The sequence below is a fragment of the Mobula birostris genome, unplaced genomic scaffold (assembly GCF_030028105.1).
Source record: "Mobula birostris isolate sMobBir1 unplaced genomic scaffold, sMobBir1.hap1 scaffold_729, whole genome shotgun sequence".
In the NCBI taxonomy this organism is placed as follows: Eukaryota; Metazoa; Chordata; class Chondrichthyes; order Myliobatiformes; family Myliobatidae; genus Mobula; species Mobula birostris.
In genome coordinates this window covers 168,539-188,634 of record NW_027278447.1, presented here as the reverse complement: position 1 = coordinate 188,634, position 20,096 = coordinate 168,539, and the positions used below count along the sequence as shown (strand labels likewise).

Genomic DNA, 20,096 nt, shown 5'->3' with positions numbered 1-20,096 from the left:
GGTAGGCACTGCTTAAATACCATCTATAAATTCGCGACGATCTACAACCACCATTAGCAGATTCTCAGATGGTGATGAGAGGGCGTACACGAGCAAGGTAGCGGAGTGGTGTCGCTGCAGCAACCTTGCACTGAGCGTCGGTGAGACCAAAGAGCCGATTGTGGACTTCAGGAAGGAGGGGGACAGGGGAGCATGAACCAGTCCTCACAGGGGGATCAGAAGTGGAGGGAGTGAGCAGTTTCAAATCCCTGGGTGTCAATATCTCTGAGGACCTGACCTGGACGCAAACATATAGATGCAGCAACAAAAGAGGCAAGACAGCAGCGGCTGTATTTCATTAGGGGTTTGGGGGGGTCAGTCTGCAAGAGTTTCCTCTTTTAATCCCAGCATAGCTCACTAGCACTAACCCGTACACCTTTGGACTGTGGGAGGAAACCAGAGCACCTGGAGGAAACCCACATGGTGACGGGGGAAAGCATACAAGCTCCTCACAGAGTGTGAGCAGGATTGAACCTGTATTGCTGGTGCTGCTGTAGAGCGTCACACTACCCTCTATGCTGCAGGGCAGGCCCCCAGGGTTAGCACCTATGCTCCATCTGCCAGAAAAAGCAGGATCTCCTGGTGGCCATTTTAATTCTACTTCCCATTCCCTTTCCGACATGTCAGTCGGGCCTCCTCTTCTGCTGCAATGAGGTTACACTCACTGGAGGAGTAACACTTTATTGGGAGCAGTGAGAGACTGCCAGGTGAGGCGACACTTCACCTGTGAGTCGGCTGGGGTGATATACTGCGTCCGGTGCTCCCGATGTGGCCTTCTATATATTGGCTAGACCCAACGCAGACTGGGCGATCGTTTCGCTGAACACCTACGCTCTGTCCGCCAGAGAAAACAGGATCTCCCAGTGGCCACACATTTTAATTCCGCATCCCATTCCCATTCTGATATGTCTATCCATGGCCTCCTCTACTGTAAAGATGAAGCCACACTCGGGTTGGAGGAACAACGCCTTATATTCCGTCTGGGTAGCCTCCAACCTGATGGCTCTAACTTCCGCTAATGCCCCACCTCCCCCTCGTACACCATCCGTGATTTATATACACACATTCTTTCTCTCTCTCTCCCTTTTCTCCCTCTGTCCCTCTCACTATACCCCTTGCCCATCCTCTGGGCTTTTTCCCCCCCTCCCCCTTTTCCTTCCCCCTGGGCCTCCTGTCCCACGATCCTCTCATATCTCTTTTACCAATCACCTGTCCAGCTCTTGGCTCCATCCCTCCCCCTCCTGTCTTCTCCTATTATTTCGGACCTCCCCCTCCCCCTCTCACTTTCAAATCTCTTACTAGCTCTTCCTTCAGTTAGTCCTGACGAAGGGGCTCGGCCTGAAACGTCGACTGTACCTCTTCCTAGAGATGCTGCCTGGCCTGCTGCATTCACCAGCACTTTGATGTGTGTTGCTTGAGTAACACTTTATGTTCTGTCCGGGTAGCTTCCAACCAGATCCATTTGTTGCACTTCCAGTAATTGCCCTCCCCTTTCACCATTCCCGTTTCCCTCTCTCCATACCCATTCATCACCTCCTTCTTCCCTTTCTTCCAGAGTCTTCTGTCCTCTCTGATCAGACTCCCCCCTCCTCCAGCCCTGTATTTCTTTCACCAACCAACTTCCCAGCTCTTTACTTCACCGCCTCCCCCCTCTCCCAGTTTCGCCCATCACCTACCACATTATACTTCTTCCTCCTCTTCCCCCCCCACCCCCACCTCTCATCCTTTTTTATCCTCCAGTCCTGATGAAGGGTCTCGGCCCGAAACATGGACTGTGTGCTCGTTCCTCCAGCATTTTATGTGTGTTGCCGACATTTCCTACACCTGCAGGTTTTCTCATCTCTGTGATACTGAAGAGGCCTGGGTGGACATAGAGAGGACTCGAGGAACTGAGGGCACAGCCTCAAAACAAAGAGACGTCCCTTTAGAACGGAGAGATGAGGAGGAATCTCTTCAGTCAGAGGGTGGAGGATTTGTGGAATTCATTACCACAGAAAGCTGTGTGGGCCAACTCATTGGGTGTATTCAACATAGAACTCGATAAATTCTTGATTGGCAAGGGAGTTAAGGGTTACAGGGAGAATGGGTGGAGATAAGAAAAATAATCAGCCGTTATCAAAGACTTTTGGCATTAGTTAGTAATTTAATTAGCTAGCACAGCAATGTGGCCGAAGGGCCTGTTCCTGTACTGCACTGTTCTATGTTCTGTGGTTGCGGAGTTCTCTGGGACATTCAGAGTTGAGGAAGGGTGCTGGAGGTGCGGGTGGGGGGGAAGGGTGGAAAGCCCAAGGTTACTCTCCAGTGATAACTGACTGGAGATCTGATAAGATCACTTTGCTGAATTGAATGCAAATAGGGTCTATTTTCCCAGCACCACCACCCCCCCCACCCCTGCCAGTTAATCTCCCGAAACCACTGAGTCATACCCCTCACGCATTTTGAAAGCTCACAAGCATGATCTCTGGCACAGAGTCGCCCAGGTTGGAGCGTTACGGTTTCAAAGCGAGACTGGGTCTATTCTCCTTAGTCGAGCAGGGGAGGCTAAGAGATGATGTGACTGCAGTATATAAAATTATATTGATAAGGCAGGCTGCAGGAAACTTTACCCCAGATCAGAACCAGGAAATAAAGATCTTTTTAAATTTATTGAGATACAGTGTGGTACAGGCCCTTCAAGTTCCGGCGCCCTAGTCTAATCACAGGACAATTTACAATGACCAATTAACCTACCAACCGGTACGTCTTTGGACTGTGGGAGGAAACCAGAGCTCCCGGAGCAAACTCACGGCCTTACAGGAGAACGTACAAACTCTTTCCGGGCAGTGCCGATAATAGTAAAGAGATTATTAACTGTATTTGTGATGGGTACGTCGAAACAACTCATTTAACTGCATGTTTTGATGTACATGTGACAGACAAAGTTCGCCTTCAAAATCTTTAAAGAAACTCAAGATCATGAACACAACTCAAAAGGCAGTGCCTCAGGAAGGCGGTATCCGTGGCGAAGGACTCTCACCAGCCAGGACATGCCCTCTTCTCCTTGCTACCATCAGGGAGGAGGTACAGCACGTTCGATGTTATAGGAACTGCTTCTTCTCTCGCAGCGTCGCACAGGGCGGGGCGGCAGCATAGTGGTCAGCACGACGGTTTACAGTACCAGCGACCCGGGTTCAATTCCCGCCACTGCCTGTGATGAGTTTGTACGTTCTCCCCGTGACCGCGTGGGTTTCCCCCGGGTGTTCCGCTTTCCTCCCACAGTCCAAAGACGCACTACTTGGTAACTGGTCATTGTAAGTTGTCCCGTGATTAGGCTAGGGTTAAATTGGGGATTTGCTGGGCGGTAGGTCCTGTTCTGCGCTGCGGATACAATCTCCATATCCCTCCATTCTTTGTATATTCCTGTGCCTTACTGACTGTTACCCCGCTCCTCCATCTCTGGGGTGTTCAGGGCTTCCTTCATCATGTCAGTAGCTTCCTCTCGGTTTTCACTACTGTCGGTCATGGTGAGTTAAGTCCCGTGTTGAGACTCAGGGATACTGTCGCACTCAGCAACAATTTTGTTCGACAGGTCAGGGTTGTTGGCCCTGAGATGAACCCCCGAACCTGGAGGACCAGTGGACCACCCTTAGTTTGGCTTTGACCCTGTTTGTCTTGGGTGACCCGACCAAGAGCCAAAGCACAAAGCCCTGACTCCGGCCAGCGTAGCTCTCCGGGTCATTGGGGCACACACAAGCCTCCAAACCCTACGACAAGGTTGTGGTCCCCTTGGAGGTGCCTATGTCGGAGCCTTATCATATCATATCCGCCTCCACCACCACTCCTGGCAACACATTCCAGGCACCCACCACTCAAAGCTCAAAGTTCAGAGTAAATTTATTATCAAAGTACATATATCTCACCATATACAATCCTGAGAGTCATCTTCTCATGCGCATACTCAACAAATCTAGAGAATAATAACTGTAACAGAATCAATGAAATACCACCCAACTAGGCATTCAACCAGAGCTGCAGAAGACTGCAAATACAAGAAGAAGAAACAATAATAATAAGTAAAATATCAAGAACGTGAGATGAAGAGTCCTTGAAAGTGAGTCCATTGGTTGTGGGAACACTTCAATGATGGGGCAAGTGAAGTTATCCCCTTTGGTTCATGAGCCTGATAGTCACTGTTCCTGAACCTAGTGGTGAGGGTGTTGAGGCTTCTGTACCTTCTTCCAGATGGCAGCAGTGAGATATCCTGGATGGTGGGGGCCCCTGATGATGGATGCTGCTTTCCTGCAACAGCGTTTCATGTAGATTTGCTGAATAGTTGGGAGGGCTTTACCTGTGATGGACTGTATGTGTATAAACAAAACTTGCCCTGCACGTCTCCTTTAAACTTCTCCCCCTCACTTTAAATGCAGGCCCCCCCCCCCCCCCCCCCAGTATTAGACATTTCGACCTTGGAGAAAAAAGATACTGGCTATCTATCTAAGCCTCTCACAATCCTATAAACTTCTGTCAGTCTCTGCTGCTCCAGAGAAAACAAGTCAAGTTTGTCCAACTTCTAATAGCACATGCCCTCTAATTCAGGCTAGCCAGCCAGTGGTGCAGCCTGAACCGGACTTTGAGGCGAACGGTCCCGGGTTTGATTCTGACCGGCTCCTAGCACGCTTTCCGTGTTGACTGCCCAGCACTAGCTAGCAGCTTGGCCTCATGGAAAAACGGAGAAAGGCGCTCAAGAAATGGCAGGGTTTTCTGCCTGATGCACCACAAGGCGTGGAGAGGAGCAATTCAATAAAGGTAGCATCCTGGTGAAGCTCCTCGAACATAAAACACAGCACAGTACAGAACCTTCGATCTACGATGCTGTGCTGACCTTTTAACCTACTCTAAGATCAACCTACCGCCTCCCTCCATTTTTATATCATCCATGTGCTTATCTAAGAGTTTCTTAAATGCCCCTAATGTATCTGCCGCTCTCACCCAACCATGCAGCAGGTTCCACGCACCCACTACTAATCTGTGTAAATAACTTACCTCTGACATTCCCCCCCCCCCCGCATACTTTCCTCCAATCACCTTAAAATTCTGGCCCTTTGTATTAGCCATTTCTGCCCTGGGAAAATGTCTCTGGCTCTCCACTCAATGTACAGTATGCCTCTTATCATCTTATGCACATCTATTACTCAGGGAGAAAAGCCCCAGCCCGCTCAACCATTTCTCATCAGGCGTGCTCCCTAATCCAACCCAGCATCCTGGTAAGTCTCCTCGGCACCCTTTCTAAAGCTTCCACATCCTTCCGGTAATGAGGCGACCAGAACTGAACACAATACTCCAAGTGTGGTCTGACCAGGGTTTTATAGAGCGGCAACATTACCACGCAGCTCTTGAACACTATCGTCCAGCTAATGAATGCCAACGTGCCATACGGCTTCTGCAAAAAGCCTCCATATTCTTCCTACAATTGGGCAAACTGAACTGAATTACAGCCTCTTACTAGCTCTTCCTTCAGTTAGTCCTGACGAAGGGTCTCAGCCTGAAACGTCAACTGTACCTCTTCCTAGAGATGCTGCCTGGCCTGCTGCGTTCACCAGCAACTTTGATGTGTGTTGCTTGAATTTCCAGCATCTGCAGAATTCCTCGTGTACAGCACAGGAACGGGTCCTTTGGCCAATAATGTTGTGTCAAACCAGTAAATCAAAAACCCCCAAATACTAATCCTCTTACCTACACCATGTCCATATCCCTCCATCTTCCTCACATCCACATGCCTATCCAAACGTCTCTTAAAAGCCTCTAATGTATTTGCCTCCACTGCTATACCAGGTAGTGCATTCTGAGTGAAAAACTTACCCCTCACATCCCCCTTTGAACCTACCCCCTCTCAACTTCAATGCATGCCCTCTGGTATTAGACATTTCAACCCTGGGAAACAGACCTGTCTCTCATAATCTTGTAAATGTCTATCAGATCTCCCCTCAGCCCCTGGTGCTCCAGAGAAAACAGCCCAAGTTTGTCCAGCTTCTTGTGACGGTGCATGCCCTCTAGACCTGGAAAAATGCCCCAGATGTGGTCTACTAGAGTTTCATAGAGCTGCAACAACCCTCGAACTTTCACCTCGACTGCCGTTCGCGTTCCTTATGTTCCTGGTTTCCCTCCTAACTCTTTGCTATCTGCACGATCTGATCGAGGCACTCCAGCGCCAAGCCCACTCTGCAGCTGCGACCAGCAACCGCCGGCGTAGCGCTGAACTGATTCTGGGGCCATGATCTCACCCGCATCGGCGGCTCCATGTGGCTGCAGACTCACTTTCGGGCACTCTGGGGTGAATGTTATTCGTTTGCACGATCTGTTCTTCTTTTCCACACATTTGGGTGTTTGGTGGTCTTTGCTCAACGGTTCAGTGTAATGTCAGAGAATGTATACAGCCTGAAATTCTTACTCTTCACAGAGACGTTCACGAAACAGAAAACAACCCAAAGAATGAACGATAGAAAAAAATGTTAGAACCTCAAAGCTCCCCCACCACCCCCACACACAAGCTGCAGCAAAAGCATCAGCCCCCCTTCAACTCCCACCGAAAGCAAGCCCCCTCCCCAAAGAGATCATGATCTTGTTATTCCTTGCCATTTCTTTAGCATGTTTGTCTGTTTTTATGAGTCGCTAGCTCGATGCTGAACCCAGCACAGATGGAAAGCGTGCAAGGAGCTGGCCAGATTTGAAACCACTCGCCCCGAAATCCAGTGCTGATACCACTACGCCACCAGCTGACTAGACCACGATCTAGAGCCCATCAAAAACAACTGTCCATCCCAACACTTCGACATCTCAAGCAGCCCCCTGTGTGGGGTTTCTCATGCATCCGATTGTCTTTCTTTCTTTCGTGGGTCCCTCTTAAGAGGACGGATCTCAATCTCTATACATACTTTAATAACGAATATACATAACGGTACAGTACATGCCTTACATCTCCTTCACCATCTCGTCAGCCTGTGCAGCCACTTTCTGGAAGTTGTGGACTTGGGAAATTATTGACATACTGAATGCTGCCGGGGGACAGCACAGAGAATGAAAGCTGACTTGAGGGACATCGGTCAAAGTTCAAAGTTTCAAAGTACATTTATTATCAACGTATGTATGCAGTAGACAACCCTGAGATTTGTCTTCCCCACAGACCTGAAACAAAGAAAACCATGGCACCCGTTCAAAGGGAAACATCAAACCTCCACCCTTTGCAAAAAAAAATCGCAAAAAATGGCAACAAGAGTGTTACGTGCAAAACAAAAGAAACACTGGCCAGAAGCCAGTTGACTATGTGAGTAGGTTGAACTGTGGCAGATATACTCAGTGGCCACTTTATTAGGTACTCCTGTACACCTGCTCGTTAATGCAAATATCTAATCAGCCAATCATATGGCAGCAACTCCAAGCATGCAGACATGGTCAAGAGGTTCAGTTGTTGTTCAGACCAAACATCAGAACGGGGAATGAATGTGATCTGATTGACTTTGACCGTGGAATGACTTCTGGTGCCAGATGGGGTGGTTTGAGTATCTCAGAATCTGCTGACCTCCTGGAATTTTCATACATAGCAGAGTTTACACAGAATGGTGCAAAAAACAAAAGCAAAACATCCAGTTAATGAGAGTGATCAAAGGAGAATGGCCAGACTGGTTCAAGCTGACAAGTAACTCAAATAACCACACTTTATTTGAGCATCGCTGGATACACAACACGTCAAACCTGGAAGTGGGTGGGCTACAGCAGCAGAAGACCATGCCAGGTTCCACTCCTGTACCTAACAAAGTAGCCACTGGGGACATAATGGGCTCATCTGCCAAACTCATACCCTGTAGCTGAATTTGAAAATAAAGCTGGATTTCAACAAGGCCCACTTACTCTGCATCAAAGCAGATCCCAGTATTCCTCAAAAGTTATATTGACTGTCCAGTTGTACATATTATTTTTTATAAATTTACTGTAAATTGCACATTGCACATTTAGACGGAGACATAACAAAGATTTTTACCCCTCGTGTATGTGAAGGATGTCAGTAATAAAGTCAATTCAATTCAAAGCTGAAAACGTAGGTCTGTGATTGGCTTATCTCACACAAAATGCTGGAGCAACTTTGCAGGTCAGGCTGTGGAGAGGAATACTTCTTGTCCTGGCTTCCTTTCCAGTCCTAATGAAGGGTCTCAGTCCGAAACGTCGACTCCTTATTCCCCTCAGCTTTAGTATCACTGGCATAGGTATGTCATGAAACTTATCGTTTGGCGGCAGAAGTCCATTGCAATACGTAATTTTTAAAAACTGTAAATTGCAATAAGTACTGTACACATATTTATGAAAAAATAAATTAGTGCAAAAAAGAGAGCAAACCAAAGGGAAAAAAGTAGTGAAGTAGTGTTCACGGGTTCACTGTCCATTCAGAAATCTGATGGCGAAGGGGAGGAGGCTGTTCCTAAAATGTTGAGTGTGTGCCTTCAAGCTTCTGTATCTCCTCCTTGATAGTAGCAATGAGAAGCGGGCACGTCCTGCGTGATGGACCCTTAACGAACGATGCTGAGTTTTTTTCTGAGGCATCGCCTTTTGGAGGTGTCCTCGACGGTGGGGAGGCTGGCGCGCACGATGGAGCTGGCTGAGCTTGCAACCTTCTCCAGCTTTTCCCGATGCTGCGTCTCCGCGGATGCCGCCTGACCTGCCGAGTTCCTCCAGTGATCTGTGTGCGTGAGAGCGTTGCCCTGGATCTCCGGCGCTTGCAGAATCGCTTGTGTTTAAGATTGGCTTCGTTTGTCACGTGCGCGTCGAAGCATTGAGACGCATCATCTGTGTCGGCGTCGAGGATGCGCCAGTAGGTGGGGGTCAGCCCGCAAGCGTTGCCACTCTTCTGATGCCAACACTGCACGCCCACAACTTACTACATCTTTGGACTGTGGGAGGAAACCAAACTTGAGGACAGCTTCTATCCCGCCGGCATGTGACCATTGAACGGACCTCTTCTATGTTAAAGATGACTCTTGACCTCACAATCTACCTCGTCGTGGCCCTTGTGCCTTGTTGTCTGCCTGCACTGCACTTTCTCTGCAACTGTAACACTTTATTCTGCGCTCTGTTATTGCTTCTCCCTTGCCCTACCTCGAGGCACCGATGAGGTTAAATTATCTGTGTGGATGGCACTCAGAACTAAGCCTCTTGGCACGTGGTAGCAGTTCGCGTAATGCCCTGCAGCGTCAGCTATCCATGTTGAATTCCGCTGCTGTAACAAGTTTATACTTTCTTCCCATGACTGTGTGGGTTTCCTCTCCCGTTCCAAAGACGTACGGGTTAGGGTCAGCTGTGGGCACGCTACATTGTGACCGACACTTGCGAGCTGCCCCCAGCACGTACTTTGACTGACAAGAGAAAACCTGCAGATGCTGGAAGTCCAAAGCAACACACACACAAAATGCTGGAAGAGCTCAGCAGGCCAGGCAGCGTCGAGGAAAGGAGTGAACAGTTGACGTTTCAGGCCGAGACCCTTCAGCAGGACTGGAGAAATAAAGCTGAGGAGCAGATTTAAAAGGTGCGGGGAGGGGAGAGAGAAACACCAGGTGATGGGTGAAACCGGGAGGGGGAGGGATGAAGTAACGAGCTGCGAAGTTGATTGCTGAAAGAGGCAGAAGGCTGTGGAAGAAAGAAAAGGGGGAGGAGCACCAGAGGGAGGTGATGGGCAGGCTAGGAGATAAGGTGAGAGGGGAAATGGGGAATGGTGAAGGATTGGGGGGTGGGGGCATTACTTGAAGTTTGAGAAATTGAGGTTCATGCCGTCAGGTTGGAGGCTACCCAGACGGAATATAAGGTGTTGTTCCTCCAACTTAAGTGTGGCTTCATCTCAATGGTGGAGGAGGCATATCGGAATGGGAATGGGAAGTGGAATTAAAGTGGGTGGCCACTGGGAGATCTCGCCTGCTCTGGCAGACGGAGCATAGCTGCTCGGAGAAGCGGTCTCCCAACACATTAACTGTATTGGTTATTGATGCAAACGACGCATTTCAGTGTGTGTTTCGACAAAGGTGACAATGATACACTGATACAAATCCCAGTACCGCCACTGGAGGAATCATAAAGGAACACAGAGCCGTCTGTGAACACTGGAGACCGCTGAACAGAAAGGACATGTTACTCTGCATGGCACTGAACAGACCTCCAAGAAGACCACAACCTTGTTGTCTGGCTTGGAGGTTTGCATGCCTCAGTGAGCCACACTGGCTGGAGTCAGGACGCTTTGGCTCTTGGAAGGGTCACCCATGTCAAACAGGTCAAAGGGTAGAGGTCAGACTAAGGCTGGTCTACCGGTCCTCCAGGTTCGAGGATTCATTCAGGGCCGACAAGCCTGACTGGTCAAACAAAACTGTTTCGGAAACAGCAGTGAAAATTCTTTCTACATCTGACTGCGTCGGTATTCCTGAGTCTCCACTCGGGACATGCATGACCGAGCTACGGATATGATTAAGGAAATCCTGAACATTGCCAGAGATGGAGGACCTTCATTGCTGCCCTAAGCACCAGCTGCAAAAACGACCACTGAACAGGATATAAAGATTCCAGAAGTCTGATTAAACTATAAGACATAGGAGCAGAATTAGGCCATTCAGCCCATCGCATCTGCTCTGCCATTTCATCATGGCTGATTGAGTATTCCTCTCAACACCATTCTCCTGTTTCTCCCTGTCACCTCTGACAATCAAGAACCTATCGACCTCCACTTTAAGTGTACCCAATAACAGCCTCCACAGCCATCTGCGGCAATGGATCCCACAGATGCACCACCCTCTAGCTAAAGAAAATGCCCCTCGTCTCGGTTCTAAAGGGACGTCCCTCTATCCTAAGGCTGTGCCCTCTGGTCCTGGACTCCCCCACTTTAGCACTCCCCCACCTCTCCACGACCACTCAGAGTTCAAAGTTGAAAATACATTTATTATCAAACTAGACACACGTACGACCCTGAGATTCATTTTTCTTGCAGGCATTCACAGAAAATACAAAGAAGCAGGGGGGAGAGAGCAATAAGTATCGAGAACGTGAGATGAAGAGTCCTTGAAAGTGAGTCCACAGGCCGTGGGTACAGTGCGGTGTCAGGGTGAGTGAAGTTATCCCCTCTAGTTCAAGACCCTGATAGTCGAAGGGTAATAACTGTCTTTGAACCTGGTGGTGTGGGTCCTGAGGCTCCTGTACCTCTTTCCTGAGGGCAGCAGTGAGAAGAGAGCATGGCCTGGGTGGTGGGGGTCTTTCAATATACAATAGAATTTAAATGAGAACCTCCTCCCACCCCCATTCTTCTAAACTCCAGTGAGTACAGGCCAGGAGCCATCAAACGCTCCTCATATATTAGCCAACACACATCAAATTTGCTGGTGACCGCAGCAGGCCAGGCAGCATCTCTAGGAAGAGGTACAGTTGACGTTTCAGGCCGAGACCCTCTGTCCTGTTAAAGAGTCTCGGCCCGAAACGTCGACTATACCTCTTCCTAGAGATGCTGCCTGGCCTGCTGCGTTCCACCAGCAAATTTGATGTGTGTTGCTTGAATTTCCAGCATCTGCAGAATTCCTCGTGTTTACGTTCGTATATTAACCCTTTCATTCCCTGGTGACGTTTCCCCAATGCCAGCATGTCCTCAGATAAGGAGCCTAAAACTGCTCACAGTGCCGCTTGGAGAGGTCAGAATAAACGGGGTCAGAGGTAGCGCGATTAAAAACCTGTACTAGGTGTAGGGCTGAGCGGGTGGGCCACAGGGAACTGCCAGCCGCGTCTCCTCCTGTGACGCATTGTGAATCCACACCCACCGTCCCACCCACTGAGAGCACTTAGGCAGCACGAGATCAGAAAGTATCGAATCACAGCACAGTACTGGCCCTTCAGCCCACAACCTTTTAACCTGCCCCAAGATCAAGCTGACCCTTCCCTCCTGCCTAGCCCTCCATTTTTCTGTCATCCATCTGCCTATCTGAGAGCCACTTAAACATCCCTAATGTACCTGCCTCCACCACTGCCCCGGTAACGCGTTCCACTCAATCTCCACTCTCTCCGTAAGAAAAAAACCTAGCTCTGACAATCCCCCCATACTTTCCTCCAATAACCTTAAAATTATGCTCCCCCCCCCTGTATTAGCCATTTCTGCCCAGGGCAAAAAAATATTCTGGGTATCCACTCTATCTACGCCTCACCATCTTGTGCACCTCTCATCCTCCTTCGCTCCAAAGAGAAAACCCCCAACTTGCTCAACCTTTCCTCATAAGATACGCTCTCTAATCCAGGCAGCATCCTGGTAAATCTCCTCTGCATCCTCTCTGAAGCATCACATCCTCCCGATAATGAGGCGACCAGAACTGAACGCAATCCTCCAAGTGCGGTCTAACCAGGGTTTTACAGAGCCGCGATGTTACCCCACTCTGTCCGTGCCTCTTATCATCTTGTACGCGTCTATCAAGTTACCTCTCTTCCTCACTTCCCCTCCAAAGAGAAAAGGCCTAGCCTCGGTTGATTGATGTTTCAGAAGCACAAGAGATTCTGCAGATGTTGGAACTGAAGAGCAACCCACACACACACACACACACACAAAATGCTGAAGGAACTCAGCGGGTCGGGCAGCATCTATGGAGGGGAATAAACTGTCGACATTTCGGGCCAAGACCCTTCATCGGGATCGATGTTTCATAACCAAGGATTATAAGGCTGTGGTTGGTGGAAGCAGAACAGCCACAAGAAAGTGTGAGGGAAAACAAAAAAAAAATTACTACTTACATTGAGAATTGGGGTGTTTGGGGTGTCCAGGGACGGGTGAGGTAGGGGGCGTGCCTGTCCTAGAATATGAAGTCAGTTCTGGTGGACTAGGCAGATGAGATCAAACAGCCAGGAAGGCTGTCTTACCATGCTCCATGGAGAGCGAAGGGCAATGACAAGGCACAGGAGACGTCATGGTCATCCACTGCAACCAGGGAAGACCCCATCTGTGACGACTACTGGTCCCACTGGACCCGGACTTCTGAGGTCGAGAGAGTGGAACAGCCCCAGTCCAACGGCTTTACCACTTTAAAAACTCCCCCGCACAGAACTCCCGTCATCGTCCGACAAGACAGACAACCAACGTATTGAAAATGAGGGTGTTTCAACACTGGGATGCTTAACAGAGAGTTTTCTGACAGGATTACTGTTAGTATTTTGGAGAACGAAACTCGAGCAGTGCTGAGGTGGCTGACGTTATGTCCTCAGTCCCCCGGCAGGCTGTGAAAATGTCTCTGAAGTCTTTCACTGGGAGTGATTTCCAAGCCGTGCCAACGTGGATGACCTTCAGGGACTCTGTTCCACAGCCCTGGGCCGGGCAATGCGGTGGCGTAGTTATCACCTCAGCTTGACAGCCCCAGAGTCCCGAGTTCAATAGTGACCTCGCCTGCTGTCCGCGTGGGGCTTGTCCCCGCTTTCTCCCCCGCTCCCGTTACCTCCCAGATCCCTGGGACGTGCCAATGGTTCCATTGGCCGCAGTGAACTGCCCTCCCCGCCCCCCACCCTTCCTTTGTAAGTACGTATGCCGGGGGCCTGAGGTTGGTTCTGAAGGTAGGTGTGTGGGGGATAACACCAGCTCTGACCCTAATGGGGCGGAAGCGAATGGTGACGGAAACAGAGAGAAGGAACAAAAGAGTTGCAGTTCTATAGTGCCTGGCACCACCTTGTGTTCAAATCCCTCCCTCTGTGATCTCCACCAGCCCCACTGCCCTCTTCCTATCCCGGCCGTTTCCGTGTTCCACAATTCCCATTTCTCTGCCATTGCCTAGGCCCAGAGCACTGGAATTCCTTTCCCAGCCAGACCTCTCCATACCTTTGTCTCTCTCTCTCTCTCTCCCTCTCTATCTCTCTCCCCCTCTTTCTCATCCTTTCTCTCACCCTCTCTCTCTCTCCCCCTCTACCTCTCTCTCTCTTTCTCATTCTCTCTCTTTACCCCTCCCTCTCTCTGTCTCTGTATATATTTGTTGCTCTCTCCCTCTCCCGTCTCATCTCTCTCTCTCTCTCTGAATCTATATATATTGCTCCCTCTGTCTCCATCTCCTCTTCTCCCCCTCTCTCTACCTTACCTCTCTTCCTCTCTCCTCCAAGACTCTCCACAAAGCGACCTCTTTTCACTTAATTCCCTCCTGAAGCGGCTCAGCGTCCAACCCCACCGCCGGCGAGGTGGGTAGGGGCCCTGAGAAACTGCGGCAACTTTGGAGGTGCTGCACGATTTATTCTCTCCAGAACCCCGTCTGTACAGAGGGGCTGTAGTAATGCGACCGGGCCAGTGGGAAGCCAACCGGTGACTAACACCGACGTGGTCACAACTTGCAACTCCCGACTTGGCCAAACCTTCCAATCCTTTTGGAAAAACCTCACGCTCTGCCACTTACTAGTAGTGATTGCCCCCTTCCCCCGCACTCAGACCCCTGCCCAACGCTATCAAAGGACAAATCTCAACACCAGACCACACCATACATCTCCAAAATCTGACTCCGAAAATCTTAACAGCCTTTGAGAGATCTAAAACATTCTCTCATCAAGAGAGTATCAAAAAAATTGAATTGAACCTACCTCATTCCCAGTGTAATAGCAATCCCAATCAGAGAAATCCACGCCATCCAGTTTAATCCCATTTAGCATTGTGAAGGGGTCTCCACTTGCTCTCCCACTCAGAGTCCCAGTCACCGAAGCTGTACTGTGGAGGCACAAACTGAGCAGAGAGTGGCCAGTGCTCCTGTAACGCTGCCCCTCTCGCTCTGTGTGTGCCTCAGTCCTTCTCTCCTTGAGCCTCTAGCTAAAATTTAAATAATTATTTCCCACCTCTTTAGCCTGTCCTCTCCACCCCCCTCCTATCTCCCTATTGTACACCTGGGCCAAAACAACTGACTCATTTAAATGCAGTTACCGGTTGCAGATAGATGTTTGCTGTGTGTTGCAAGTGCTGGCGAAAAGTGCATTAACTTTATTTGTTTGGAGACTGGGCTTGTTTGTAGCCAGCCTTGTCAGTCCCCCCCCCCCGACAAACTTCATTAATCCTTTCAAAAAAGGGAGGTTTCTTCCACCTCACGATCCCTCCTGCACGTTCTAGTCCTTCTCCCGGAGATCCTGGTCTCACGCACCCAAGCCAACGCTCCTGGGGAGCGCCGCGCTGAGGGACGGGTGCTGGGGTGGGGGGAGTGCCACACCACGGTTGAGTGGCGGGGAGAGCGCGGTGAAGAAATGGCGACATGCGTGCGGGAGAGGCGTTGGAGAGGGAGCACCGCGCTGCCGGGGGGGGGAGGCGGCGAGGGAGTAGCGTGCCGCGGGGTGGGGTGGTGAGGGAGCACCATGCTGTGGATGGGGAAGCGAGGGAGCACTGAGCTGTGAGAGGGACAGCGGAGGAGGGAGCAGTGCCATTGGGTCACCAAGAGGACATGGACACAATCACCATGAAGAAACGTTGGAGATGGATTAGGCACGTGAAGAGGCCAGCTCGGTCATCGACACAGTTCTTCGTTGGACTGGGTGGAGGAAATGTGGGAGGACAAAGAAAACTTAGCCCCGTTCTGTAGAGGCAGAAATGAGGACCTGGGGCATAGTGGAGAAGATGACCAAGGAGAGACAGAGATGGAGGATCTTCATTCACAACACGCTGGAGGAACTCAGCAGGTTGGGCAGCATCCGTGGAAACGATGAGTCGACGTTTCCGGCTGGAACCCTTCGTCAGGACTGAAGAGGGAAGGTGGGGGGAGGGTGGGAAGGAGAAGGCTGGTAGGTCCAGTTGAAAAACTAGTAACTTGAAAGACAAATGGGTGGGGGAGGGGAAGCAGGGAGGTGATAGGCAGGAAAACAATGGGTCGTGGTAGTTGCGGAGGATCTTCATTGCTGTCCTCGGTTGTGGAATCAGTTCAGATTTGTGATGGGTGAAGTTATCCACACTGGTTCAGGAGCCTGAGGATTGTTCCTGAACCTGCTGGTGTGGGACCGCAGGCTTCCCCCCCCTCCTGCCGGATGGTAGCGGTGAGCAGAGAGCATGGCCTAGATGGTGCGGGGTTCCTTGAAGATGGATACTGCTTCCTTGTAGCAGTGCTCCTTGTCGTAGTCCTGAGATCCTGAGAGCAATGCCGTCTGGAGCTGTGCTCCTGGTAGGGTCACCCATGGCAGTAAGGTCGAGGGTGAGGTCCCTGACAAAGAACAATCCAACCAAGACCTCAATGGTGGAACAGGTGGACGAAGCTACTTCGAACTCAATGGTTGTGAAGGTGGATGAAGGCTGCAACAAATCCTTCAGCTCCAGTCGTCGTGGTTTCCATGCCATTGGAATCAGTTGGTTGATTTGTGAAGTATCGTGTGCTTCTTGGAGTGCAACATCAAGTACACGTTAAACAAATACACGCACAGGCGTCTTCACTCTGTGGTCCTCCTCTTCAGAACGAAGACCATCATCCTCGACCTCGAGGGATATCCACGACGATGACGACGCTCCTTGTGGATGTGCTCAATGGTGGGGAGGGCTTTACCCGTGACGGACTGGGCCATATCCACCACTTTCTGCAGACTCTACTGTCCTTGAGCGTTGGCGTTTCCATACATTCGATTGTGCATCTACACCGTGGAGGTTTGCTCGAGTCCTTGGAGACATGCAAAATCTACACAAACTTCTAAGTGGAGGTGCTGTTGTGCCTTCTTTGCGACGGTGCTTACACGCTGGTCCCAGGCCAGGGGTCCAAAGTGCTTGGATATTTCCTGTTCCCTGGACTCTCTGAAAATACAGGGCTGCCTAATATGTGAAAGTATAAGAAAATACCCTTATGTTTTGGTATCACCTTTAAATCTGTAAAATCTGTCAGTGCAACTCCATCAAGTACCTAAGAATCCGGGATTAAGGTTAGGTACTGGGGTGAGTCGGTTGTCATCATTATCAAATGTTGTCTCATGTCACCAGGGGGATCAGAGTCTCATAACTGTCCTTGGCAAATTTTTCTGCAGAAATGATTTGCCGCCTTCTTTGGGATGGGTGACCCCAGCCATTATCAGTACTCTTCAGAGATCGTCTGCCTAGTGGTCGCAAAACCAGGACTTGTGATATGCACCGGCTGCTCATACGACCATCAGCTTCCTGCTCCTATGGCTTCACAGTAACAAGGAAGGCAAATGCAATGTTAGCATTCATTTTGACGGGACTAGAACATAAAAGCAAGGCTTTGTAAGGCCAGACCCCACTTGGGACGTCGCGAGCGATCTTTTGCCTTGTAACCAAGGAAAGATCTGAAAGGGTGCACAAAATCAATCCTGGGGATGAAAGGGTTAATGTACGAGGCGCATTGGATGTCTCTGGGCTTGTGCCCGCTGGAGTTCAGAAGGCCGGGGGGGGGGGTGGTGGGTGGTGGGATTTCATTGAAATCTGCTGAAAGGAGGGGGCACGGAGAGGATGTTTCCGGTAGTGGGGGAGCCTAGGGTCAGAGGGCACAGCTTTAGAACGGAGGGATGTCTCTTTCTGACTGAGACGAGGAGGGATTTCTTCAGTCAAAGGGTGGCGAATCTGTGCAATTTGCTGACACATGCAGCAGTGCCGGCCAAACATTGGATGTATTTAAGGCAGAGATTGATAGGTTCTTGATTGATAAGGGGTTTAAGGGTTCGTGTTCGTTTAATTGTCATTCAACCATACATGAATACCCATGAATACAACCAAGCAAGACAGCGTTCCTCCAGGGCCAATGTACAAAACAAAATACCAACAGTCACACACAGCACAAAGCACACATAGCACGTATAAAATATCAGTAAAATATTGGCTGGTTGGCATCCGTCTGTCTCGAAGGACAATGGGTGATGATCATCACCAGCCTGGGTGGAAGGTGTGGAGATCCTGAAATGCCCATTCGTCAAGATCCCCCTCTCGGCCTCACCGGTGTAGTCCAAAGGAAAGCTTATGAAACAATACGTCTGTCACCAGCTCGGCTGCCGGAGCTGCCGGAAGGATGTTCGGTGACGTCCGGCCGTCTTAGGGGCTCCACTCCGGATCTGCTGTCTGGGTTTTACTCCGTAGCCTTCGTCTCTCCCGAGGCTGCCCACGAGGCAGTGGGGCTATTTACCCATCGCTGGGGGTCTGGTTCACGAGACCCGGACGTGTCCACACAACCCGTGAGCCTGCGTGCTACGTTGTGCAGGGGCCGGACCTCCTCCCTGTCCTCTGTAGCTCAGCCCGAGTCGGAGAGGAGTTCGGTTTCCGTGTGTCGCCGGCGAGGAGGCACGACGTGAGGCTTGCTGTAGGAGAGACTGTGTACTGGCAGGGAGAGACTGACACATTCAGCTCTCCTGTTCCCGAGACTGCTCGCCAGCGGTGGGAGCTGAGAGTGAGAGCGACAAGCACGACCCACTACACTACCACACTAGACACGTCACAACAACCATTTTGACACCAGTAAGATATAGTCACGCGAAAAGATATATGAGGAGAGTGTGGGAGAATTGGTTAAAAATAAATTCAATTGGATTCAAGTTGAACATACCTGTGTTTATCACTCTCTGTACGATACGTTGGTTCAGAGCAGAGCCGTTGCCATTCCAGACTGAGATACGACCCCCCACGATACTTTACATAGCGCATTTGTAGAAGTTGTAGAGAACTCTTATGGACAAGCTGTATCTTCCCCAATGCCCTACAAAGTGCATCTGCTGATCTGCTTTCTGGATCACCGCACCATCAGCGTGGAGGGACCAGCAAGAGGCTGCCAGTGAGATGGATGCCCATGGGCAGGAAGACATCGACCATCACTACGGCAGCTCCGAATGCGAGGGTGGGGTTGCATTTAGTGTCCTGCCTCCTTCAAAATCAATGTAAATTTATTATCAAAATACTGTACGTATGGAGGCATCTGTTAGTCTCGTGAGACTATGGATTTGCGCCTTGGAAGGTGCAGGCCTGGGCAAGGTTGTATGGAAGACCAGCAGTTGCCCATACTGCAAGTCTCCCCCCTCCATGACACCAATGTTGTCCAAGGGAAGGGCACTAGGGCCAATACAGCTTGGCACCAGTGTCATCGCAGAGCAATGTGTGGTTAAGTGCCTTGCTCAAGGACACAACGCACTGCTTCAGCTGAGGCTCGAACTAGTGACCTTCAGATCGCTAGACCGACGCCTTAACCACAGGGAGATACTGAGGCCCAGGCCTTGGAGCTCAGTGATGAGTTTCCAGGAGAGCCGCTTAGGCGGACAACCAGCTCCTTTCGTCTTGCAGATATTCTGGGGGGGGGGGGTCGAAGATCCTAAACGGTTGTGGACGACTGTTCCCTGTCAGCACAGCAAGCCGGTGCCAGCACTCCATCGAGCCAAACCATTTCCCCACACCTCCTCCGCAGCCCAACTTGGGGGGGGGTAGCGCTCTCCTCATCCCCTCTGCCCAAGACCATCTGGGGAGGGCGGGGGTTGGAGCTCTCGGGAGGTGCTACGGGTACAGCGGTGTGGTCGTGACGCCTTCGCACCGCGCACGTTAGGAATCAGAGTGGCAGCGGGATTCTCCCCGCAAAGACGAGGGCTCATTCAGCCAGGACCTCCTCTGAGTCGCCACCCACCCCACCCCCCCACCACGGAGCACATCGACACCGGAGGCCTGCCTTCAGAAAGCAGCATCCATCATCAGGGACCCCGACCCCGCCACCCAGGCCACGCTCTCCTCTCGCTGCCGCCATCAGGAAGGAGGTACAGCAGCCTCGGGACCTGAACCACCAGTTCAGGAACAGATATAACCCTTCAGCCATCGGCATGGGTGTCTTCACCCACCTCAGCTCTGAACCGATTCCGCGACTGGCAGACTCACTTTCAAAGACTCTACAATTCACAGAGCTGTACAGCACAGGCCCTTTGGCCCACGATGTTGTGCCAACCTCTTAGGGTTAGATTCGAGGAACCGATTAGATTCAATTCATTTAGATTAATTCAATTAGATTAATTCATTTAGATTCAATTAGAAGAGATTCAACTATATTGTCATTGTGCCGAGTACAGGTACAAAGCCAATGAAATGAAGTTAGCACCTGACCAGAAATGCAAAGAGTAGTGTT

At 50.4% G+C, this 20,096-nt stretch overlaps 1 protein-coding gene across 2 annotated transcripts in view; it reads right to left on the bottom strand.

Annotated features, from left to right (window-relative positions):
• LOC140193694 (forkhead box protein A2-like) overlaps window positions 1–14,803 on the bottom strand; it is a 28,147-nt gene extending 13,344 nt beyond the window's left edge. The window contains exon 1 of one of the 2 annotated variants that reach the window (XM_072250859.1): window positions 14,623–14,803. In XM_072250859.1, coding sequence (XP_072106960.1) covers window positions 14,623–14,691 — 69 coding nt within the window. In that variant the 5' untranslated portion in view covers window positions 14,692–14,803. Of the gene's footprint in view, window positions 1–12,807; window positions 12,827–14,622 lie in introns of those variants that run through there. The other variant, XM_072250860.1, reaches the window with a different exon arrangement.
• Window positions 14,804–20,096: the final 5,293 nt, after the last annotated feature.